Source organism: Hyla sarda, chromosome 3 (assembly GCF_029499605.1).
Source record: "Hyla sarda isolate aHylSar1 chromosome 3, aHylSar1.hap1, whole genome shotgun sequence".
Taxonomy (NCBI): Eukaryota; Metazoa; Chordata; class Amphibia; order Anura; family Hylidae; genus Hyla; species Hyla sarda.
This window is the reverse complement of record NC_079191.1, coordinates 197,249,615-197,269,427: the sequence shown is the minus strand read 5'-3', so window position 1 is coordinate 197,269,427 and position 19,813 is coordinate 197,249,615. Positions and strand designations below refer to the sequence as shown.

General features: G+C 38.6%; 1 protein-coding gene across 9 annotated transcripts in view; it reads right to left on the bottom strand.

Annotated features, from left to right (window-relative positions):
* Nucleotides 1-19,813, bottom strand: part of ADGRB3 (adhesion G protein-coupled receptor B3) — an 889,024-nt gene that overhangs the window by 64,098 nt on the left and 805,113 nt on the right. For 7 of the 9 annotated variants that reach the window (XM_056565820.1, XM_056565821.1, XM_056565817.1 and 4 more), the window contains 3 exons: nt 14,807-14,892; nt 6,624-6,722; nt 6,075-6,246 (listed from right to left, as the gene is read on the bottom strand). In XM_056565820.1, the coding sequence (XP_056421795.1) occupies nt 6,075-6,246; nt 6,624-6,722; nt 14,807-14,892 (357 nt within the window). The remainder of the gene's footprint in view (nt 1-6,074; nt 6,247-6,623; nt 6,723-14,806; nt 14,893-19,813) is intronic. The other 2 variants (XM_056565824.1, XM_056565822.1) reach the window with 1 other exon arrangement.

Genomic DNA, 19,813 nt, shown 5'->3' with positions numbered 1-19,813 from the left:
TAAAAACACTACACTACACTAACATATAATAAAGGGTAAAACACTACATATACACCCCCTTACACTGTCCCCCCCAATAAAAATGAAAAACGTATTGTATGACAGTGTTTCCAAAACGGAGCCTCCAGCTGTTACAAAACAACAACTCCCAGCATTTCCGGACTACCACTGACTGCCCAGGCATGCTGGGAATTTAGCAACAGCTGGAGGCACCCTGTTTGGAATACCCCTATGTCCACCCCTATGCAATCCCTAATTTAATCCTCAAATGCGCATAGAGCTCTCTCACTTCAGAGAACTGTTGTATTTCAAGGAAACAGTTTAGGGCCACATTTGGGGTATTTCCGTACTCGGGAGAAATTGCACTACAAATTTTGGGGGGCTTTTTCTCCTTTTATCCATTATGAAAAGGAAAAGATGGGGGCTACACCAGCTTGTTAGTGTAAAAAAAAAAAAAAAAATTGTTACACTAACATGCTGGTGTTGCCCTATACTTTTTATTTTCACAAGACACCCAAAATTTGTAACGCAATTTCTCCTGAGTACGGAAATACCCCATATGTGGGCGTAAAATTCTCTGCGGGTGCACAACAAAGCTCAGGAGTGAGAGTGCACTATGTACATTTGAGGCCTAAATTGGTGATTTGCACAGCGATTCTGACATAAATGCAAAAAAAGAAATACACACATGTGACCCCATTTTGGAAACAACACAACTCATGGGGGTATAGTGCGCCTTAACACCCCACAGGTGTTTAATGAAAATTCTTCAAAGTTGGATGGAAAAATGAAGAAAAAAAAAATTTCACAAAAAATGCTGGTGTTACCCTAAAATTTTCATTTTCACAAGGGAAAATAGGAAAATTTGTAACCCCATTTGTTTTCAGTAAGAACATACCCCATATGTGGATGTAAAGTTCTCTGCTGGCGAACTACTCAGAAGAGAAGGAGCACATTGGGCTTTTGAAGAGAAAATGTGTCCGGAATTGAAGGCCACATGTGTTTACAAAGCCCCCATAGTGCCAGAATAATGGACCCCCCCCACATGTGACCCCATTTTGGAAACTACACCCCTCACGTAATGTAATAAGGGGTACTGTGAGCATATACGCCTCACAGGTATCTGACAGATTTTTTGAACAGTGGACCGTGAAAATGAAAAATATTATTTTTCATTTCCCCAGCCCACTGTTCCAAAGATCTTTCAAACACCAGTGGGGTATAAATACTCAATGCACCCCTTATTAAATTCTGTGAGGGGTGTAGTTTCCAAAATAGGGTCACATGTGGGGGGGGGGGGTTCCACTGTTCTGGCAGCACGGGGAACTTTGTAAACGCACATGGCCCCTGACTTCCATTCCAAAAAATGTTTTTTCAAAAGCTCAATGGTGCTCCTTCTCTTCTGAGCATTGTAGTGCGCCAGCAGAGCACTTGACGTCCACACATGGGGTATTTCCATACTCAGAAGAGATGGGGTTACAAATTTTGGGGGCCATTTTGTCCTATTATCCCTTGTAAAAAAATTAAATTTGAGGGAAAACTAGCACTTTAGTGAAGAAAAAAAATAATTTACACATTCAACTTTAATGAAAAGTCGTCAAACACCTGTGGGGTGTTAAGGCTCACTGGACCCCTTGTTACGTGCCTTGAGGGGTGTAGTTTCCAAAATAGTATGCCATGTGCTTTTTTTTGCTGTTCTGGCACCATAGGGGCATCTTAAATGTGCCATGCCTCCCAAAAACCATTTCAGCAAAATTTGCTTTTCAAAAGCCAAATGTGACTCCTTCTCTTCTGAGCATTGTAGTTCGCCAGCAGAGCACTTGACGTCCACACCTGGGGTATTTCCATACTCAGAAGAGATGGGGTTACAAATTTTGGGGGGCATTTGTCCTATTATCCCTTGTAAAAATTTTACATTTGAGGGAAAACTAGCATTTTAGTGAAAAAATAATAATTTACACATCCAACTTTAACAAAAAGTCATCAAACACCTGTGGGGTGTCAAGGCTCACTGGACCCCTTGTTACGTGCCTTGAGGGGTGTAGTTTCCAAAATAGTATGCCATTTTTTTTTTTTTTTTTGCTGTTCTGGCACCATAGGTGCTTCCGAAATGTGACATGCCCCCCAAAAACCATTTCAGAAAAACTCACTCTCCAAAATCCCACTGTCGCTCCTTCCCTTCTGAGCCCTCTACTGCACTCGCTGAACACTTGACATACACATGAGGTATTTTCTTTCTCAAGAGAAATTGGGTTACACATTTTAGGAAGATTTCTCTTCTTTTACCCCTTGTAAAAATTCAATAACTGGGTCTACAAGAACATGCCAGTGTAAAAAATGAAGATTTTAAATTTTCTCCTTCAGTTTGTTGCTATTCCTGTGAAACACCTAAAGGGTTAACAAACCTTTTGAATGTCATTTTGAATACTTTGAGGAGTGCAGTTTTCATAATGGGGTCATTTGTGGGGTATTTCTTATATGAAGGCCCTTCAAATCCACTTCAAAACAGAACTGGTCCCTGAAAAATTTCGATTTTGAAAATTTTGTGAATTTTTTTTAAATTGCTGCTATACTTTGAAGCCCTCTGATGTCTTCCAAAAGTAAAGACATGTCAACTTTATGATGGAAACATAAGGTAGACATATTTTATATGTGAATCAATATATAATTTATTTGGAATATTCATTTTCCTTATAAACAGAGAGCTTCAAAGTAAAAAAAAAAATCTAAATTTTCAATTTTTTCATCAAATTTTGGAATTTGTCACCAAGAAAAGAAGTATCGATAAAATTTTACCACTAACATAAAGTAGAATATGTTACGAAAAAACAATCTCGGAATTAGAATGAAAGGTAAAAGCATCCCCGAATTATTAATGTTTAAAGTGACAGTGGTCAGATGTGCAAAAAATGGCCGGGTCCTTAAGGTGAAAATTGGCTGGGTCTTTAAGGGGTTAAAGAGACATGCATTGTAAGATCTGCAATGAAAGAAACATGCATATTTTAATGTGCACTGACAAGTGTTGAGATATATACATTTATATGAAATTATTGGCCCCTTATGCTGGGCCAATAGTCAGAGAAAGATTTCTCGACTTCACAACTTTCAAGCAAAGTTTCGTACTATGTTGTTCTTAAACTTGGCCATAGACGTGTGAACTTTCTTTTGGTTAAACTGTGGTAGGGATTCTTAGGAAGCACCAGCGGTAGAAACATTTGCATGTGGAAGGAAAGGATTAAAAATGGTAATGTCGGGTTCTTTGTTTGCTATATATGTTCAGTATCCACATAAAGCACACACAAAAAATGAAATTAAATATAATGAAACTAATAATAAGAATTCAAATTACCAGCCATGATTTCAGAGTTGTTTTAATTCAATATTAGTAAATATAACTCCATCTATGTGAGCTACTTTGAGTAACAGCATTATTTGTTTTTGCTTCCTGACTATTTTACTTTATATCTTATAAAAACAGTTTTATTATGCAAGTGTTAAATGTTTTCACTTATATTAAGAGCCCGAGTTCTTCTTTAACGGCAGCATCAATCTAATTAAGTCATCTGCGTATTCTATATAAACTTCAATATAGATTTTTCCACCTTACTGAATTTTTATGTGTGGCACGGCAAACAACAGTCTCAAGCCATCTGTGTACTTTTACAATGTTGAAACCTCTGTTTGCCAAACCAGGTATTTAGGGAGTTCATTTAGCAAATTCTAGGCTTCAAACCAAAATTTACATGCCAAATAAAAAAAATAAAAAAAATGCTGCTAGTTGTATTGATGACTCCATACTGAAATGTTCTCTTCCTTTGATATTACAGTTTATGTTTATTTGTTTTCTTGGTACTGAATAACCTGTAAAAACATACATACGAGAGGACTGCTTTGGGAATTTTTTTAATGGGTTCCTATCTTGTATATACTTTTATATATGAGGAACCAATGCTAGTCCATTTAATAACAAAGAACACATTTTTAAAGTATACCTGTGGTTCACAAGCTACATTTAGTGATAAGGGTCAAATCTAGTACTATATTATTTGTAAAATTTCTCTCGCTAAAAGCAGAAGTGAAGGGAACAAAGAGGAAAGCACAGATGATAGCACAAGCTAAAGACTGACATTCATAAATGACTATAGTCTATCTATGAGAGAGTCATAAAACTGTCAACAAATGGTGATGTACTTTAAACCTAACTCTTAAAAATTTGGATTCCCTGAGTTTACCCTGATCTGTATCTGGACTACTCCTCCAGAATGAATGGGCTAACAAAAATGTAACAATTCCTGGACAAAGCCAAATGCGTTGCAGATGTGGTGGGTAACTGGGGTCGGGGTAACGCCACTCTGTGTTTATGAGATATACTCTGTATGCTTTCCTCCCCAATTGGGGGTTCCTTACAAACACTATCTGCTTATCTGCTCCATGACATATATCTTGTGCACTAGTCACTTTTTTCAGCATAATTGTGGTTACATTGGCTTATGATTTGGAGCAAAATAATGGATCATATGAGTGGCTCTCGTGTTCTATATGTGTATGTTCATCCACTATCTTACTATAAAAAATGTTACCATTCTGTTGTATCTGGTTATCTGTTATATGCATGCTACATAGGGCGCATTATCTGCAAGCCCGATGAGTATTATCCCCCCTCCCCAGTACCCACACTTTTTCTCTATGCCCATTGCTCTATATGTACTTTTTATGAACTGTATGTCTTATTGATAATAAAGTAAAGTGATTTTCTATGTAAATCTATCTCTACCCTATATAGTGGTTTGTTCTCTCTTTTTGGTACATTATACTTGTTTATACCACTTGACCCATTTTGTATATATAACAACACACTCAGCTTTAACCTCCTAGATAGGTGATTATTAGAGCCCATTAATGTTAAGAAATGCAGACATGATTTTTCGGATGAATTTTTACAAGTAAACTATTCCAGAAAAACACTGTGTGAACATAGCTTTCGTATTTTGTCCAGGAGTCCATCATACCTTTCTGCTGTGAGAAGGAATTTCATTGTATTATATGTACTTATTTTTTTGGTTGTGTAGTTTGAAGATATTATTTGTCTTTTAAAGCCATGTTAACACCTCACAAAAGTGAAAAAAAAAAAAAAAAATAGCAGCATTTTATGTATGGCCAGTTTCTTAGCCAATTTTGGGACAAAAGTAGAAGCAAAAATTTTAGTAAACGAAATACAGTCATTTTTTTTTTACAGTGCAGGAACATGGCCTAAGATTGACAGTTTATTTAAGATTGTTTACTTTTCTGAATACAGTTTATTATTTAGTTCTTGTAGACAAGCTTTTTTTTATAATAATTAAAAAAAAAAAAACATTTCAAGTGGCCCTAATATATCTTATCCCTCATCCAAAGGATAAGGGATAAAATATCTGATCACAGGGGTCCCGCCGCTGGGAACCCCAGCAATGTGTCATTCAGCACCCATCTTTGCAAGCTGTTTGCATAGACTTGCCCCCTTACGCCCCCTCCCATAGACTTGCATTGAGGGGTGGATTGTGATGTCACACGGGGGCACAGTCGTGACAACACGATACTCCGGCCCTGTGGTAGTAGCACTTCACACTCAAAGCCTCCAGCGCTGCGGAGAGCTAACACAGGTGGGTGCTGAATGACAGATTGCGGGGTCTCCAGTGGAGGGACCCCCTGTGATCAGATATCTTATTCCCTATCCTTTGGATAGGGGATAAGATGTCTTAGGGCTGAAGTACTCCTTTAAGGTCTCTTCACATGTACAGTATCCTGGCATATTTGATGCACAGGATTTTATGCTACAGATTACAATGTAAACTAAATGACTGATCAAAGTTTCAAATCCTGCGCATCAAATATGTGTAGGATCATGTTTGTGTGAATAGACCCTTAAAAAGAATGATAACTGCCCACTGGCCATGTATGATACATTATAATAAATGTTATATTTTCTTATATGAAAATCTACAATGAAAGATTTAGTTAAATTCACAAGTAAGCTGAAGCACTGCAGACATGTAGTTAACACCTATAAGGTAAACAAGATAAAATTAATTTCTCACCTCTCTCCGTAAAATGCAGTGAACCATGACAATGACAAATCCTTGTAATGAGTCAAATACTGCAAAGAGTATCTGAAACAATATCGATCTCTTATCTGTCATTGCTAGAACAGCGGACATCCACGTCAAAGCCAGGAGTGGGAGGACAACACAAGAACTCCAAAGGGATGCCCTATTCAGACAGAAATATTTGTTTGCTGAACCAGATTGTGCATTGCAAATAAATATGATACAATAGTAAGTAAAATTAACAGTCAAAACCCTTCAGTGCCGAGATGACCCGTGGATTGTTATTTATATGATTTTTAACAAAACTGGACTAGACCACTGTGCAGCTGAAGGGTTATTGCTGATGCAAGTTTTTTTTACTTAAAGGAGGTTCTTAATTTAATAATTTGATGCTAATGTTTAAAAATAGCAAAAGAAAACAGAAACAGAACAAAAAAAGACATTGTATTATTATTAGAAGAACACAAATTGTATCAGGCTATTTTCAGACATGCACGGTAAAAGATTTGTAACAAGAAGATGTAAATGATTTAGACTAACATGGCATTACTGGCGGTGGTGGCTGACAAAGCTGTTGTTGAAACTACTCCACACTTGGCACATTTGAGCGTCAAACCGCTATGAGGCTCACTCATCTGACTGCAAACAAACAGAACACCCACAAAAAGAACAAAGTATTCAATTTTCACCAAAATAATTGCGGCTGTAGATTTGTTGTTTGTTTTTTAAATAAGATATCATGCATACGTAACATGATGAATGCATTGATTTGTTTAATAATGGAATTTTTGGTTGTAATATATAGAACTATCAAATAAGAGTATGTGCGACAATCACTACATATACAAGAAGGATAATTTCATTCATGCATGCGGAACTTCCCATTTTGCAAAAGTAAAGCAGTTGAATATACAGTGAGCTTAACGAAAGCAGGTGCTAAATCAGACATATGATGGCAGTCCTATATTCAGGCTAAAGTGGGGCTATTTTTAATAAAATTATAAAATATATATAATATCAATTTAATAATAACAATAGTTTGACTGTGATATCTACTGGTTAATTCAACTGTCAGTTCACTCCAATTGCATAGTTATAGTAATAGCATAGCCTGAAGGTAGGATTTGAGTGAATGAAATTTAATGGTCTACTGTAGTTGAATATGATTATTGTTTGCTAAACAGTGCAGAAGCATCAGTCCAAAAATTATAAATAAAACACACTTTGTAATAAATAACAACAAAATAATACATAAATGACCATATCCACAGATATTCCTTTCCGGTATAACCACAGCTCAAGCATTAAAGGGGTACTCTAATGGAAAACTTTTTTCTTTTAAATCAACTGGTGCTAGAAAGTTAAACAGATCTGTAAATTACTTCTATTAAAAAAAAATCTTAATCCTTCCAGTACTTATTAGCTGCTGAATACTACAGAGGAAATGGTTTTCTTTTTGGAACACAGAGCTCTCTGCTGAAATCATGACCACAGTGCTCTCTGCTGATATATCAGTCCATTTTAAGAACTGTCCAGAGTAGGAGAAAATCCCCATAGCAAACATATTCTGCTCCGGACAGTTCCTAAAATGGACAGAGATGTCAGGAGAGAGCACTGTGGTCATGATGTCAGCAGAGAGCTCTGTGTTCCAAAAAGAAAACCATTTCCTCTGTAGTATACAGACCCTAAAAAGTACTGGAAAGATTAAGATTTTTTTAATAGAAGTAATTTACAAATCTTTTTAACTTTCTGGCACCAGTTGATATAAAAAAAAAGTTTTCCACGGTAGTACCCCTTTAACTACCTGTGACCCCTTTTATTTCTAGTTAACATTTATTGGAGACAGTGTGAGAGATTTACTTACATAAATGCCCCAGAATTCCGGTTCAATTTGCAAAACACATGCCTGGCACCACATTCATAATGTACTTTACTAGACAATAGTCCATAGGTAAGGAAAGCAATGCAGCTTGAAATTTGACAACATGCTCTATAATTTTGGGCAACATTTTGGCATATTGGAAGGTTAAACAATTGTCTAGGAAGATGCATGAAATTCATCATAGAGCGTGAGCCACTGTGATAAATTTGGCACATCTTCAGACTGCCTAGACAAGGTCTAAGTATTGGACAAGAAAACTAAATCTGCCCCATTGTTTCTTGTCTTACATCAACTATTACTGTAAGAACTGGCTCGGTGGGGAATATAACCTATGTCACTTCCTGCTGCTATAAACACATTTCATAAATGTGTAATACACAAACTGACTTAATTGGTACTTTCAACAAGTATTTTTTTATTCTTTGTTCCTCATTATAATTCAATGATAAAAATAAAATCAGAAAAGAAAATGTTGCAACTAATTAGTCCAATGTTTACGGTACACAATACAAGATTAAAATATGCAACACATTTATCCCAAATTCTTTTACATGACAGTAGACCACAGGTGGCTTATTTGGTGAATTGTATCATTGCAAATGACAAATAATTGCTTTCTACTGGGAATACCTTTCTCTCCAGCTAATTTATATACTGGCTACATGTGTCATATTTTATGGCTGCTTTATAAAGTGCAACTTCTACACAGTGGTACAAAAAAGCAGGTGTCAGAAAAATATCACTCAGATAAACATTTACATATGGTTAGTAATGTGGAACAAGAGGAAATATTCCTTTGGTCAGTTTCTTACAATTTAATCCTTAGGCGATACACGTATATATATATGGCTGGGACGCGTGTGCCTTAATGCACAACGCTGTACATATATGGTATTTGTTCACTTCATAGATGGTGAGTGGCGGCTGCTACCAGCAGATGACACTCAAAGTAAATGACTGACATCAGTGATCACACTTTTGTTGGCCATTTATCTTTTAAATGCTGCAGCACTTAAGAGGTTCCATGACACGAGCAACTCTTGTTAGCTGTCCGATAAGCCTTTCAGCAGTGTGACTGTGGGGTGCCAATTGGTTTCCATGACAGCTGGTTCTAGCCACAGGCCTATCTGCTTAGACAGTCTGCCACATAGCAGACTAATAGAGTCTGCCACAATGCTATGCAATTGCTCAGTATAAACTAGCATAGGCAACCTTCTGCACTGCAGATGTTTTGGACTACATCTACTAAAATGCTCTCAAAATGTTGCGGAAGCATCAAGGGAGATATAGTCTTAAACTTTAAATTTATAAAAATCTGAACCTAAACAAAAAAAAATAAAAAATATGCACACAAAAAATCCTCAAACAGCCCAATAGACAGAATAACTTAAAACATAAGAGAGGTCAGAATGGGGAGATTTTAGAGGGGTACTCTGGTGGCAAACTTTTTTTTTTTAAATCAACTAGTGCCAGATTAGTAAATTACTTCTACTAAAAAAATCATAATCCTTCCAGTACTTTTTAGCTGCTGAATACTACAGAGGAAATTATTTTCTTTTTGGAACACAGTGCTCTCTGCTGAATCATGAGCACAGTGCTCTCTGCTGACATCTCTGTCCATTTTAGGAACTGACCAGAGCAGCATATGTTTGCTATGGGGATTTTCTCCTACTCTGGACAGTTCTTAAAATGAAAAGAGATGTCAGAAGAGAGCACTGTGGTCATGATGTCAGCAGAGAGCTCTGTGTTCCAAAAAGAAAACCATTTCCTCTGTAGTATTCAGCAGCTAATAAGTACTGGAAGGATTAAGATTTTTTAATAGAAGTAATTTACAAATCTGTTTAACTTTCCGGCACCAGTTGATTTAAAAAAAAAAAAAAAAAAGTTTTCCACCGGAGTGCCCCTTTAAGCATATTTATTTTGTTAATGTTTTCTTTTTTAATAGTAAAATATAAAAAATAGTAGTATAATTTAAATAGTTTTCACCCACAGAATAAAGAGAATATTTCAGTTTTACCATAAAGTGCACTGTGTGAAAACAAACTCACCATAAGTTAAAAAAAAGCTGCACCTTTCATCCTCACAAATAATTTTTGGTGGTAAAACAAAAGTCGTCATTGCAAAGTACAGTTGATTACACAAAAAAACAAGCCTTTATCTAGGCTGTGTGGATGGAAATATTAAATAGTTATGTCTCAGGAGGAAAGGAGGAAAAACCAGAAACACAAAAATAAAAATTGTCTGTGTCCATAAGGCCAAATCCTATCAGTTTTCTAGCTGTTTTTGCATAAGATGGCCATAATAGATGACATGTCACTTGATTTTATAGCTGTTAAATGAATGTGTGCGTTCACTAACAAGCAAAACTGTCTCCTGGAATCGGCTTGTAAAGCTGCACACTCAGTGCACTAGATCTTTACAAGCCTATTCTAGGCATACCTGTATGGATAACTTAGGGTTTGGGCCAAAAGTCGGAGAGGCGGGGCCTGGAGTTCGGCTACATCACACAGTTGATTGACTGCTGATACATGTGCCCCAGAACTGCACAGGGCCGCTACGTGTCCTGTTTGTCATCTGCATAGCCAGAAAGAGGCAATGTGGCTCCAAAGCAAAGCGGACCCTGGACTGAGCCTTCCCAACTGTTGGCCAGACTTCCGAGAGGAATTATAAAGAAGTTACATAGTACGGCTAAAAAAAAGACATATATCCATCATCAACATATCCAAGTATAACCAAGGTGGTGAAGGGAAGGGATATGTAAGTATACAGAAGCCTCATTTATCTATACAGGTATGCCTAGTATAGGCTTGTGAAGACTTTGTGTGCAGCTTCAAAAGCCTATTTAGGTGACAGTTTTGCTTTAAGTTCAATGGAACTTAATAGCTAAAAAAAAGTTTCAAAAATGAATACATTTTTCCCCTTTTTGAAGAGTGTCTTACTACTCAAAAACAGGCCCAAATACTTAGTAGGAACCGGACCCTAATATGTTTTTTTAAGTCAAAACCAGGAATAGAAAAAATGGAAACATACTATATAAAGGAAAAGGTGTTGTGCACATGGCAATTCAATGTGTATAAAGGCCTATGGCAGTCCAGAAAGTGTAGTACAGATCTGTCTAGAGCCATATTGCTCTCAATAATGTTCTACCGCTATGGTGCTAATGCTTCTATAGGAATAAGCCTCTGCAATGTGGATTGCAATGAAGCACGACACAGATATTTTTTTCTCACCTCCATGTCCCTCTGTGTAAAGAATAACAAATTAAACTACCAAAGCCATTATCTTTTCTTGGTGTGAAATGTGTATGTTTGTATAAACTATAGTTTAAGGGAAGCCAGACATAACAAAGTAACCAGTAATGCAGAAGGATAGCAGCAAATCTCTGGGGTGAAGAGGACAGGTGATGAAGAAATACAGTATCCATAGCAACAGACTTAAAATTCAGTGAACAAAAGATAAATATAATTACACTGCAGATATTGCCTATAACCAGAACCGATTAACTCTTTCTATATAAGGATGACAATATGAAACATACCCATTCGTTGCTTACCGGTATATCAGGCAGAAAATAAGGTAATTTGCAAACATTGGTATTCTTTCCAGCGCTTTTATTGAAAAAAACAATGGCCATAACATTCTTAAAAGAATGCTGACGTGTTTACTTTATTCTAATTGTATCAGGGAAGATGCAATACTACATCAATTTTATATTTGAGCGTTTATACTTGTATACTGGAGACTATAAAATATAAACTCCAACGCTATGGCAATTCTTGCATCAGGTGTGGTGACCATAAAAAGAAAAAAAAAATACAAAAAAAGCTTAAGTGTAAAAGCAAAAAAGAAAAAGCTTTGATAATGATTTTCTAATGTTGCAATTATACTGTGACCCCCATGAAAGAACACCTGACATCAATCGGAGAATTCATTGAATTTGCCAAACAATTAGGATTAATAGCGCCTGTTCATCCTAATTAAAAAAAACCAAAGGGTGTTTAACAGTTCGGTTTATAAGCAAACAATCAAAGTACTCCGAGTCTTTCATGCAAACACACATTCTAAACTACACACAGTATATTGAGATAACGGATTTAGTTTGTTTCCTTTCAGCACTGAAACCTGACTTTTCCAAGGCTGTGTTCACAGGTAGGATACGGTGAGGTACTGTCATGGTTTCATTTCAGCAATTATGCTGGGCTTTAAGAGCGATTGTGGAACATCACTGTAAAACCACATTGGTACCATGATGCACCCATCTAATAAAGGTCTAACTTTTATTTTTAAAGGGGTATTCTGCTCCTAAACATCTTATCTCCTATTCAAAGGACAGGGGATGAGATGTCTGATTGTGGGAGGCTGGCCACTGGGACCCCCTGCGATCTTCGGCGCGGCACCCCAATCATCTCCCCAGCAAACTCCACTCCGTGTCGGATGACAGGCGACCAGAGCCGTTCCGCCCTCCTCCATTCATGTCTATGGAAGAAGGCATGTCAGCTATGTACTTGCCGTCACTCCCTTTCCCATAGACATTAATGGAGGGGACATGGCGTGACGTCTCAAACACGGAAGCTCCAAGCTTCCATGTTCAGAACGCCACGGTGCCGGCCTGGAGATTATGGAGGGTTCTGTGGTAGCAAAATATCCACAGCTTGAGAACCCATTCTGGAACATAGATCTATTGTAGATCTGAACCTGTGTAATGTTATATTCATTATTAATACAATGTCTATAGAAATTATACAGACACACGGCAACTCGCACATCCCAGTGTGGCTGCTCGTAGTGGCAGATTACAGCTAGGGGCAGGACACAGAGTGGAAAACAGCTGGAGGCACACTATGAGGTTGCGTCATTGATGGATCTGTTGCCGATCTGTTACATGTTACCCTGCCCTAAATCCTCATACTAGAGTCACAGTATCTGTTTTTAAAAGAACAGTAATAGAATCGTTGGAACTGTTCCTCAATATATCCAAATTGATTATTATGGAACATGCTGATTTTTACTAGATGGGAAAGTGCTAAATGCTGTTCTAAAGGAAAGCAGAAAGAAAAGGACATATGTGTAAAATGTTCATGCCAAGGACGCCAGTCAGCTTACTTCTGGTTTAAAGGGACTGTCTCATCACAACCCTTTTCAGACTATTTAGTGAACAGCTAACCACTAACCAGCATGTGTCTAGCATTAGACACTACTGCTGCTGAGGGAATGTACTAATTCAAAGAAATGGGTAACAAGGTAATATATGGCTAGCTGATTTTCAAGAGTGAGAGCCTACCTTTGTCAGTGACTCTCAAGTGGCTAATAAAGGCTTCAAAGCAACCCATATGTCCCAATAGGTCATATGGAAAAAGTTCTCATGCAGGCATTTTATAGTATACATTTATAGAAAATACACTTTCATTAGAAAACCCACATTTCTCCAACAATGTAGGTTTATTTCTGACATTTTAAGCCATTCTAAAGAAATGTATTTATTTTAATGAAAATGTACAGTTGCCTTTAAAGTAATGTTTAAATATTAAGAACATTTTAAACATTTTTATCTTACTCGCTAAAACACAAAGAAGGGAATTTATCAAGGCTTGCATGCCAGTTTTCTGGAAGTAAAAATTCACAAATGTCTTAAGCATTTTAAATTTTTCTGTGTTTTTCACACAAAACGTGGGACTTTTTTCCCCCCGATTTTAAAGTGTATGCACTGATAAATTTGCCCCAATATTTCTCAAGTTAATAATTAATGGAACTGAATATGCCACAACTAATGCTTTCTTGTCATTACACTCACTACTTAAAGGGTACCTCTCATCAAATAAACTTTTGATATATTTTAGATTAATGAATGTTGAATAACTTTCCAATAGCATGTTAATGAAAAATATGCTCCTTTCTATTGTATTTTCCCCGATCAGTCCTGTCAGCAAGCATTTCTGACTCATGCTAGAGTCCTAAACACTCAGAGCTGCCAGCCTGCTTTGTTCACAGCCAAACAGGCTGGGAACAAAGCAGGTTGGCAGCTCTGAGTGTTCTCCTTTGTGAACAAAGCAGACTGGCAGCTCGTAGTGTTTAGGACTCCAGCATGAGTCTGAAATGCTTGCTGCCAGGACTGGTAGGGAGACTCCTAGTGGTCATTTCTTCAAAGGGGAAAATTAAATAGAAAGAATCATATTTTTTAATAACATGCAATTGTAAAGTTATTCTGCATACATTAATCTATAATATATCTGTAATATATCTAATCTATAATATATATGATGAGAGGTACCCTTTAATGCACATTTCTCAGACTTACAGTTTACAGTCATGTTAGGCTGGGTTCACATACATCCGGCATCTGGCATAGGTGAACTCAGCGTAGATCTCGACGCAACTGATGCCACAACTGATAACAACATGCATCAGTTGTCATCAGTTGAATGCCATCCGGCATCCATTGTTTCTGGATGCCGGACAGGGGAACGCAGCGAGCTGCGTTCCTCTGTCCGGTGCCGTTCGGCCTGTCAAATCATCCGGTGTTAAAATTGAGAATTGGATGTTTGTGAACTGTCCCATTCAAATGAATGAGATCAGTTCTAGCATCAGTTTCCCTCCGGAGGGAAACTATGCCGGATGAATGGTATATGTGAACCCAGCCTTAGCATGCATTTTTGTGATGGTTCTGCACTTTGTTTAAATGCTTTTAGTCATTTTATGCAATACAACTATAAACATGAATGAAATATCAACTTCTCAATGAGGCATGCAGATATGTAACTACAACAAGAGTAAATTAAGAGAAAAAATGCTGAATGGAAACAATGTATTTACATGGGAGGACAAATGTGGGGAATCGGCTTACCCTGCTCTGTGTTTGAGCTTTTTATCAAGGATACCATCTCTGGAAACAAGTTTATTAAAGACCAAAATTCCAATTACCATGTTTACCTGCACAACAAAAAGATTATTTAAATGCAAATAAATTTAACCTATCAGAATAAAAACTGAAAAGTACATATTTACTAATAAAATAGATAATTGAACCGATCAAAAAGAACTGGCAAAAATGGTTTTCAGTGCGTAAGTCTCTTGTTTCCTATGTAATGGGTTAAATGTTACACTATAAACTTCTCCTTGCCTAATTCCTTGCAATGGGTACAATGTATATTAATTTTCAAGTCTTGTCTGTCAGTATGCAATGAAATATTTATAGAGGAAAATAATATTCCAACTAGACTTGGCACAATATTTCATTTAAGTTTATTTCCATTTTGGAGATACAGATGTGCCGTCTGATGATCACACACTGGGGAATTTGATGCATAATTTCAACACTGTTTATTGGATTAGTTTGCACAGGGGATTTTGAACAGCACAGTCGCAGGATATAATACAACTCCAAACAGTCTTTATCATTTCAGCTTTTGACATTGAACTTTATGAACCCTTCAGTCTTTTCAAGAGCCAACCTACTTATCGGTGTTCAGAAATATGGAGCAGAGCCAGTCATATGGCAAAATGATATTTTATTATACAGTGGGGGGAAAGTATTTAGTCAGCCACCAATTGTGCAACTTCTCCCACTTAAAAAGACGAGAGAGGCCCATAATTTTCATCATAGGTATACCTCAACTATGAGAGACAAAATGAGAAAAAAAAATCCATAATATCACATTATCTGATTTTTAAAGAATTTATTTGCAAATTATGGTGGAAAATAAGCTCTTCAGGACACAGGGCGTATGGATACGCCCTGCATTCCGAGTCCTTAAGGACACAGGGCGTATCCATACGCCCGTGGGAAATCCGGTCCCCACCGCTAGCCGGTCGGGGACCGGAGCCGGATGCCTGCTGAAATCGTTCAGCAGGCATCGCGGCATATTGCCCAGGGGGGTCATTATGTCCCCCCATGTCGACGATGGGCGCAGATAACTGGACAATTCAGCCCAGTGATCTGCGGCGATTCCGGGTCAATCGGGTCTCCAGTGACCCGGTGACCCGGAATTACAGGCTGTTCGGGGCCGTCTCTGACGGCCCCGAACAGCCATAGCCAGCAGGGGTGAGGTGGCTCTGGTGCCACCTCACGATCGCCCTGATTCGTCGGCCGGTTTACCGGCCGACCAATCAGGGCACCTGCTGCGGGTGTCACTCCCGGACGTGAGCGGGTGCAAGACGTCGACCCCGGCAGCTGGGGACCCCAATCCCCGGCATCCCTGTTGGGATCGGGTCGCCAGGAGCGGCGGCGACGAGGGACTGACCTGGGGAGCAGCAGTTGAAGCTGAGTGACAGCCTCCTGCTGTTGCTTAGCAATAGCTCCCAGCATGCAAAAAGGGCATGCTTGGAGCTGCAGTTATGCAACAGCAGGAGGCAGACCACCACAACTCCCAGCATTCCCTTATGGGCATGCTGGGACTTATAGTTTTGCAACAGCTGGATTCACATTTTTTTCTATGGAAAAGTGTACCTTCAGCTGTTGTATAACTACAACTCCCAGCATGCCCGTTGGCTGTCGGTGACTGCTGAGAGTTGTAGTTTTGAAACAGCTGGAGGCACACTGGTTGTGAAACACTGAGTTAGGTCACATACTCAGTGATACATAACCAACGTGCCTACAGCTGTTGCAAAACTAAAACTCTCAGAATGTACAGTCTGTCAGCGCATGCTGGGAGTTGTAGTTTTGCAACAGCTGGATGTCCCCCCCGCCAATGTGAACGTACACTCACATGGGCGGAGGTTTACAGTAAGTATCTGGCTGCAAGTTTGATGCCGCAGCTCAAACTGCCAAGCGAGGAACTACCGTGAACCCCCACCCGTGCGACTGTACCCTAAAAACACTACACTACACTACACTAACACAAAATAAAATAAAAAGTAAAAAACACTACATATACACATACCCCTACACAGCCCCCCTCCCCAATAAAAATGAAAAAACGGATCCTCCAGCTGTTGCAAAACAACTACTCCCAGTATTACCAGACAGCCACTGACTGTCCAGGCATGCTGGGAGTTTTACAACAGCTGGAGGCACCCTGTTTGGGAATCACTGGCGTAGAAAACCCCTATGTCCACCCCTATGCAAGTCCCTAATTTAGGCCTCAAATGGGCATGGCGCTCTCACTTTGGAGTCCTGTCGTATTTCAAGGCAACAGTTTAGGGTCACATATGGGGTATCGCCGTACTTGGGAGAAATTGTGTTACAAATTTTGGGGGCTATTTTCTGCTTTTACCCTTCTTAAAAATGTTAAATTTTTGGGAAAACAAGCATTTTAGGTAAAAAAAATATATATTTTTTTTACATATGCAAAAGTCGTGAAACACCTGTGGGGTATAAAGGTTCACTTAACCCCTTGTTATGTTCCCCGAGGATTCTAGTTTCCAAAATGGTATGCCATGTTTTTTTTTTTCTGCAGTCATGGCACCATAGGGGCTTCCTAAATGCGGCATGCCCCCAGAGCAAAATTTGCTTCCAAAAAGCCAAATGTGACTCCTTCTCTTCTGAGACCTGTAGTGCGCCAGCAGAGCACTTTTCACCCCCATATGGGGTGTTTTCTGAATCGGGAGAAATTGGGCTTCAAATTTTGGGGGGTATTTTCTGCTTTTACCCTTTTTAAAAATGTAAAATTTTTGGGAAAACAAGCATTTTAGGTAATTTTTTTTTTTGTTTTTACATTTGCAAAAGTCATGAAACACCTGTGGGGTATTAAGGCTCACTTTATCCCATGTTACATTCCGCGAGGGGTCTAGTTTCCAAAATGGTATGCCATGTGTTTGTTTTTTTGCTGTTTTGACACCCTAGGGGCTTCCTAATGGTGACATGCCCGCCAAAAACCATTTCAGAAAAATGTTCTCTCCAAAATCCCCTTGTCGCTCCTTCCCTTCTGAGCCCTCTACTGCGCCCGCCGAACACCTTACATAGACATATGAGGTATGTGCTTACTCGAGAGAAATTGGGCTACAAATACAAGTAACATTTTTCTCCTTTTACCGCTTGCAAAAATTGGGTCTACAAGAACATGTGAGTGTAACAAATGAAGATTTAGAATTTTCTCCTTCACTTTGTTGCTATTCCTGTGAAACACCTAAAGGGTTAAAACACTGACTGAATGTCATTTTGAATACTTTGGGGGGTGTAGTTTCTATAATGGAGTCATTTATGGGGTATTTCTAATATGAAGACCCTTCAAATCCACTTCAAACCTGAACTGGTCCCTGAAAAATATCGAGTTTGAAAATTTTGTGAAGAATTGGAAAATTGCTGCTGAACTTTGAAGCCCTCTGATGTCTTCCAAAAGTAAAAACTGATCAATTTTATGATGCAAACATAAAGTAGACATATTGTATATGTGAAGCAAAAATTTTTTTTGTAATATACATTTTCCTTACAAGCAGAAAGCTTCAAAGTTAGAAAAATGCAAAATTTTCTAATTTTTCATCAAATTTTGGGATTTTTCACCAAGAAAGGATGCAAGTTACCACAAAAATTTACTACTATGTTAAAGTAGAATATGTCACGTAAAAACAATCTTGGAATCAGAATTATAACTAAAAGCATTCCAGAGTTATTAATGTTTAAAGTGACAGTGGTCAGATGTGCAAAAAACGCTCTGGCCCTTAAGGCCAAAATGGGCTTGGTCCTTAGGGGGTTAAGAGTCTCCTCTGTCCTCCACCTGTTACCTGTATGAATGGCCCCTGTTTGAACTTGTCATCAGTATAAAAGACACCTGTCCACAACCTCAAACAGTCACATTCCACTATGGCCAAGACCAAAGAGCTGTTGAAGGACACCAGAAACAAAATTGTAGACCTGCACCTGGCTGGGAAGACTGAATCTACAATAGGCAAGCAGCTTGGTGTGAAAGAATCAACTGTGGGAGCAATTATTAGAAAATGGAAAACATACAAGACCACTGATAATCTCCCTCGATCTGGGGCTCAACACAAGATCTCATCCCATGGTGTCAAAATGATCACAAGAATGGTGAACAAAAAGCCCAGAACCACACGGGGGACCTAGTGAATGACCTGAAGAGAGCTGGGACCAAAGTAACAAAGACTACCATCAGTAACACACTACCCCACCAGAGACTCAAATCATGCAGTGCCAGACGTGTCCCCCTGCTTAAGCCAGTACATGTCTGGGCCCGTCTGAAGTTTGCCAGAGAGCATTTGGATGATCCAGAAGAGGATTGGGAAAGTAGAACTTTTTGGTAAAAACTCAATTCGTTGTGTTTGGATGGGAAAGAATGCTGAGTTGTATCCAAAGAACACCGTACCTTTTGGGAAGCATGGGGGTGGAAACATCATGCTTTGGGGCTGTAATTCTGCAAAGGGACAAGGACGACCTATCCGTGTAAACAAAAGAATGAATGTGGCCATGTATTGTGAGATTTTGAGTGAAAACCTCCTTCCATCAGCAAGGGCATTGAAGATGAAACGTGGCTGGGTTTTTCAGCATGACAATGATCCCAAATACACCACCCAGGCAACGAAGGAATGGCTTTGTAAGAAGCATTTTAAGATCTCGGAGTGGCCTAGCCAGTCTCCAGATCTCAACCCCATAGAAAACCTTTGGAGGGAGAGTCCATGTTTCCCAGTGACAGCCCCAAAACATCACTACTCTAGAGGAGATCTGCATGGAGGAATGGGCCAAAACACCAGCAACAGTGTGTGAAAACCTTGTGAAGACTTACAGAAAATGTTTGACCTCTATCATTGCCAACATAGGGTATATAACAAAGTACTGAGATTAACTTTTGTTATTGACCAAATAATTATTTTCCACCATAATTTGCACATAAATTCTTTAAAAATCAGACAATGTGATTTAATGTTTTTTTTTCTCTCACTATGTCTCTCATAGTTGAGG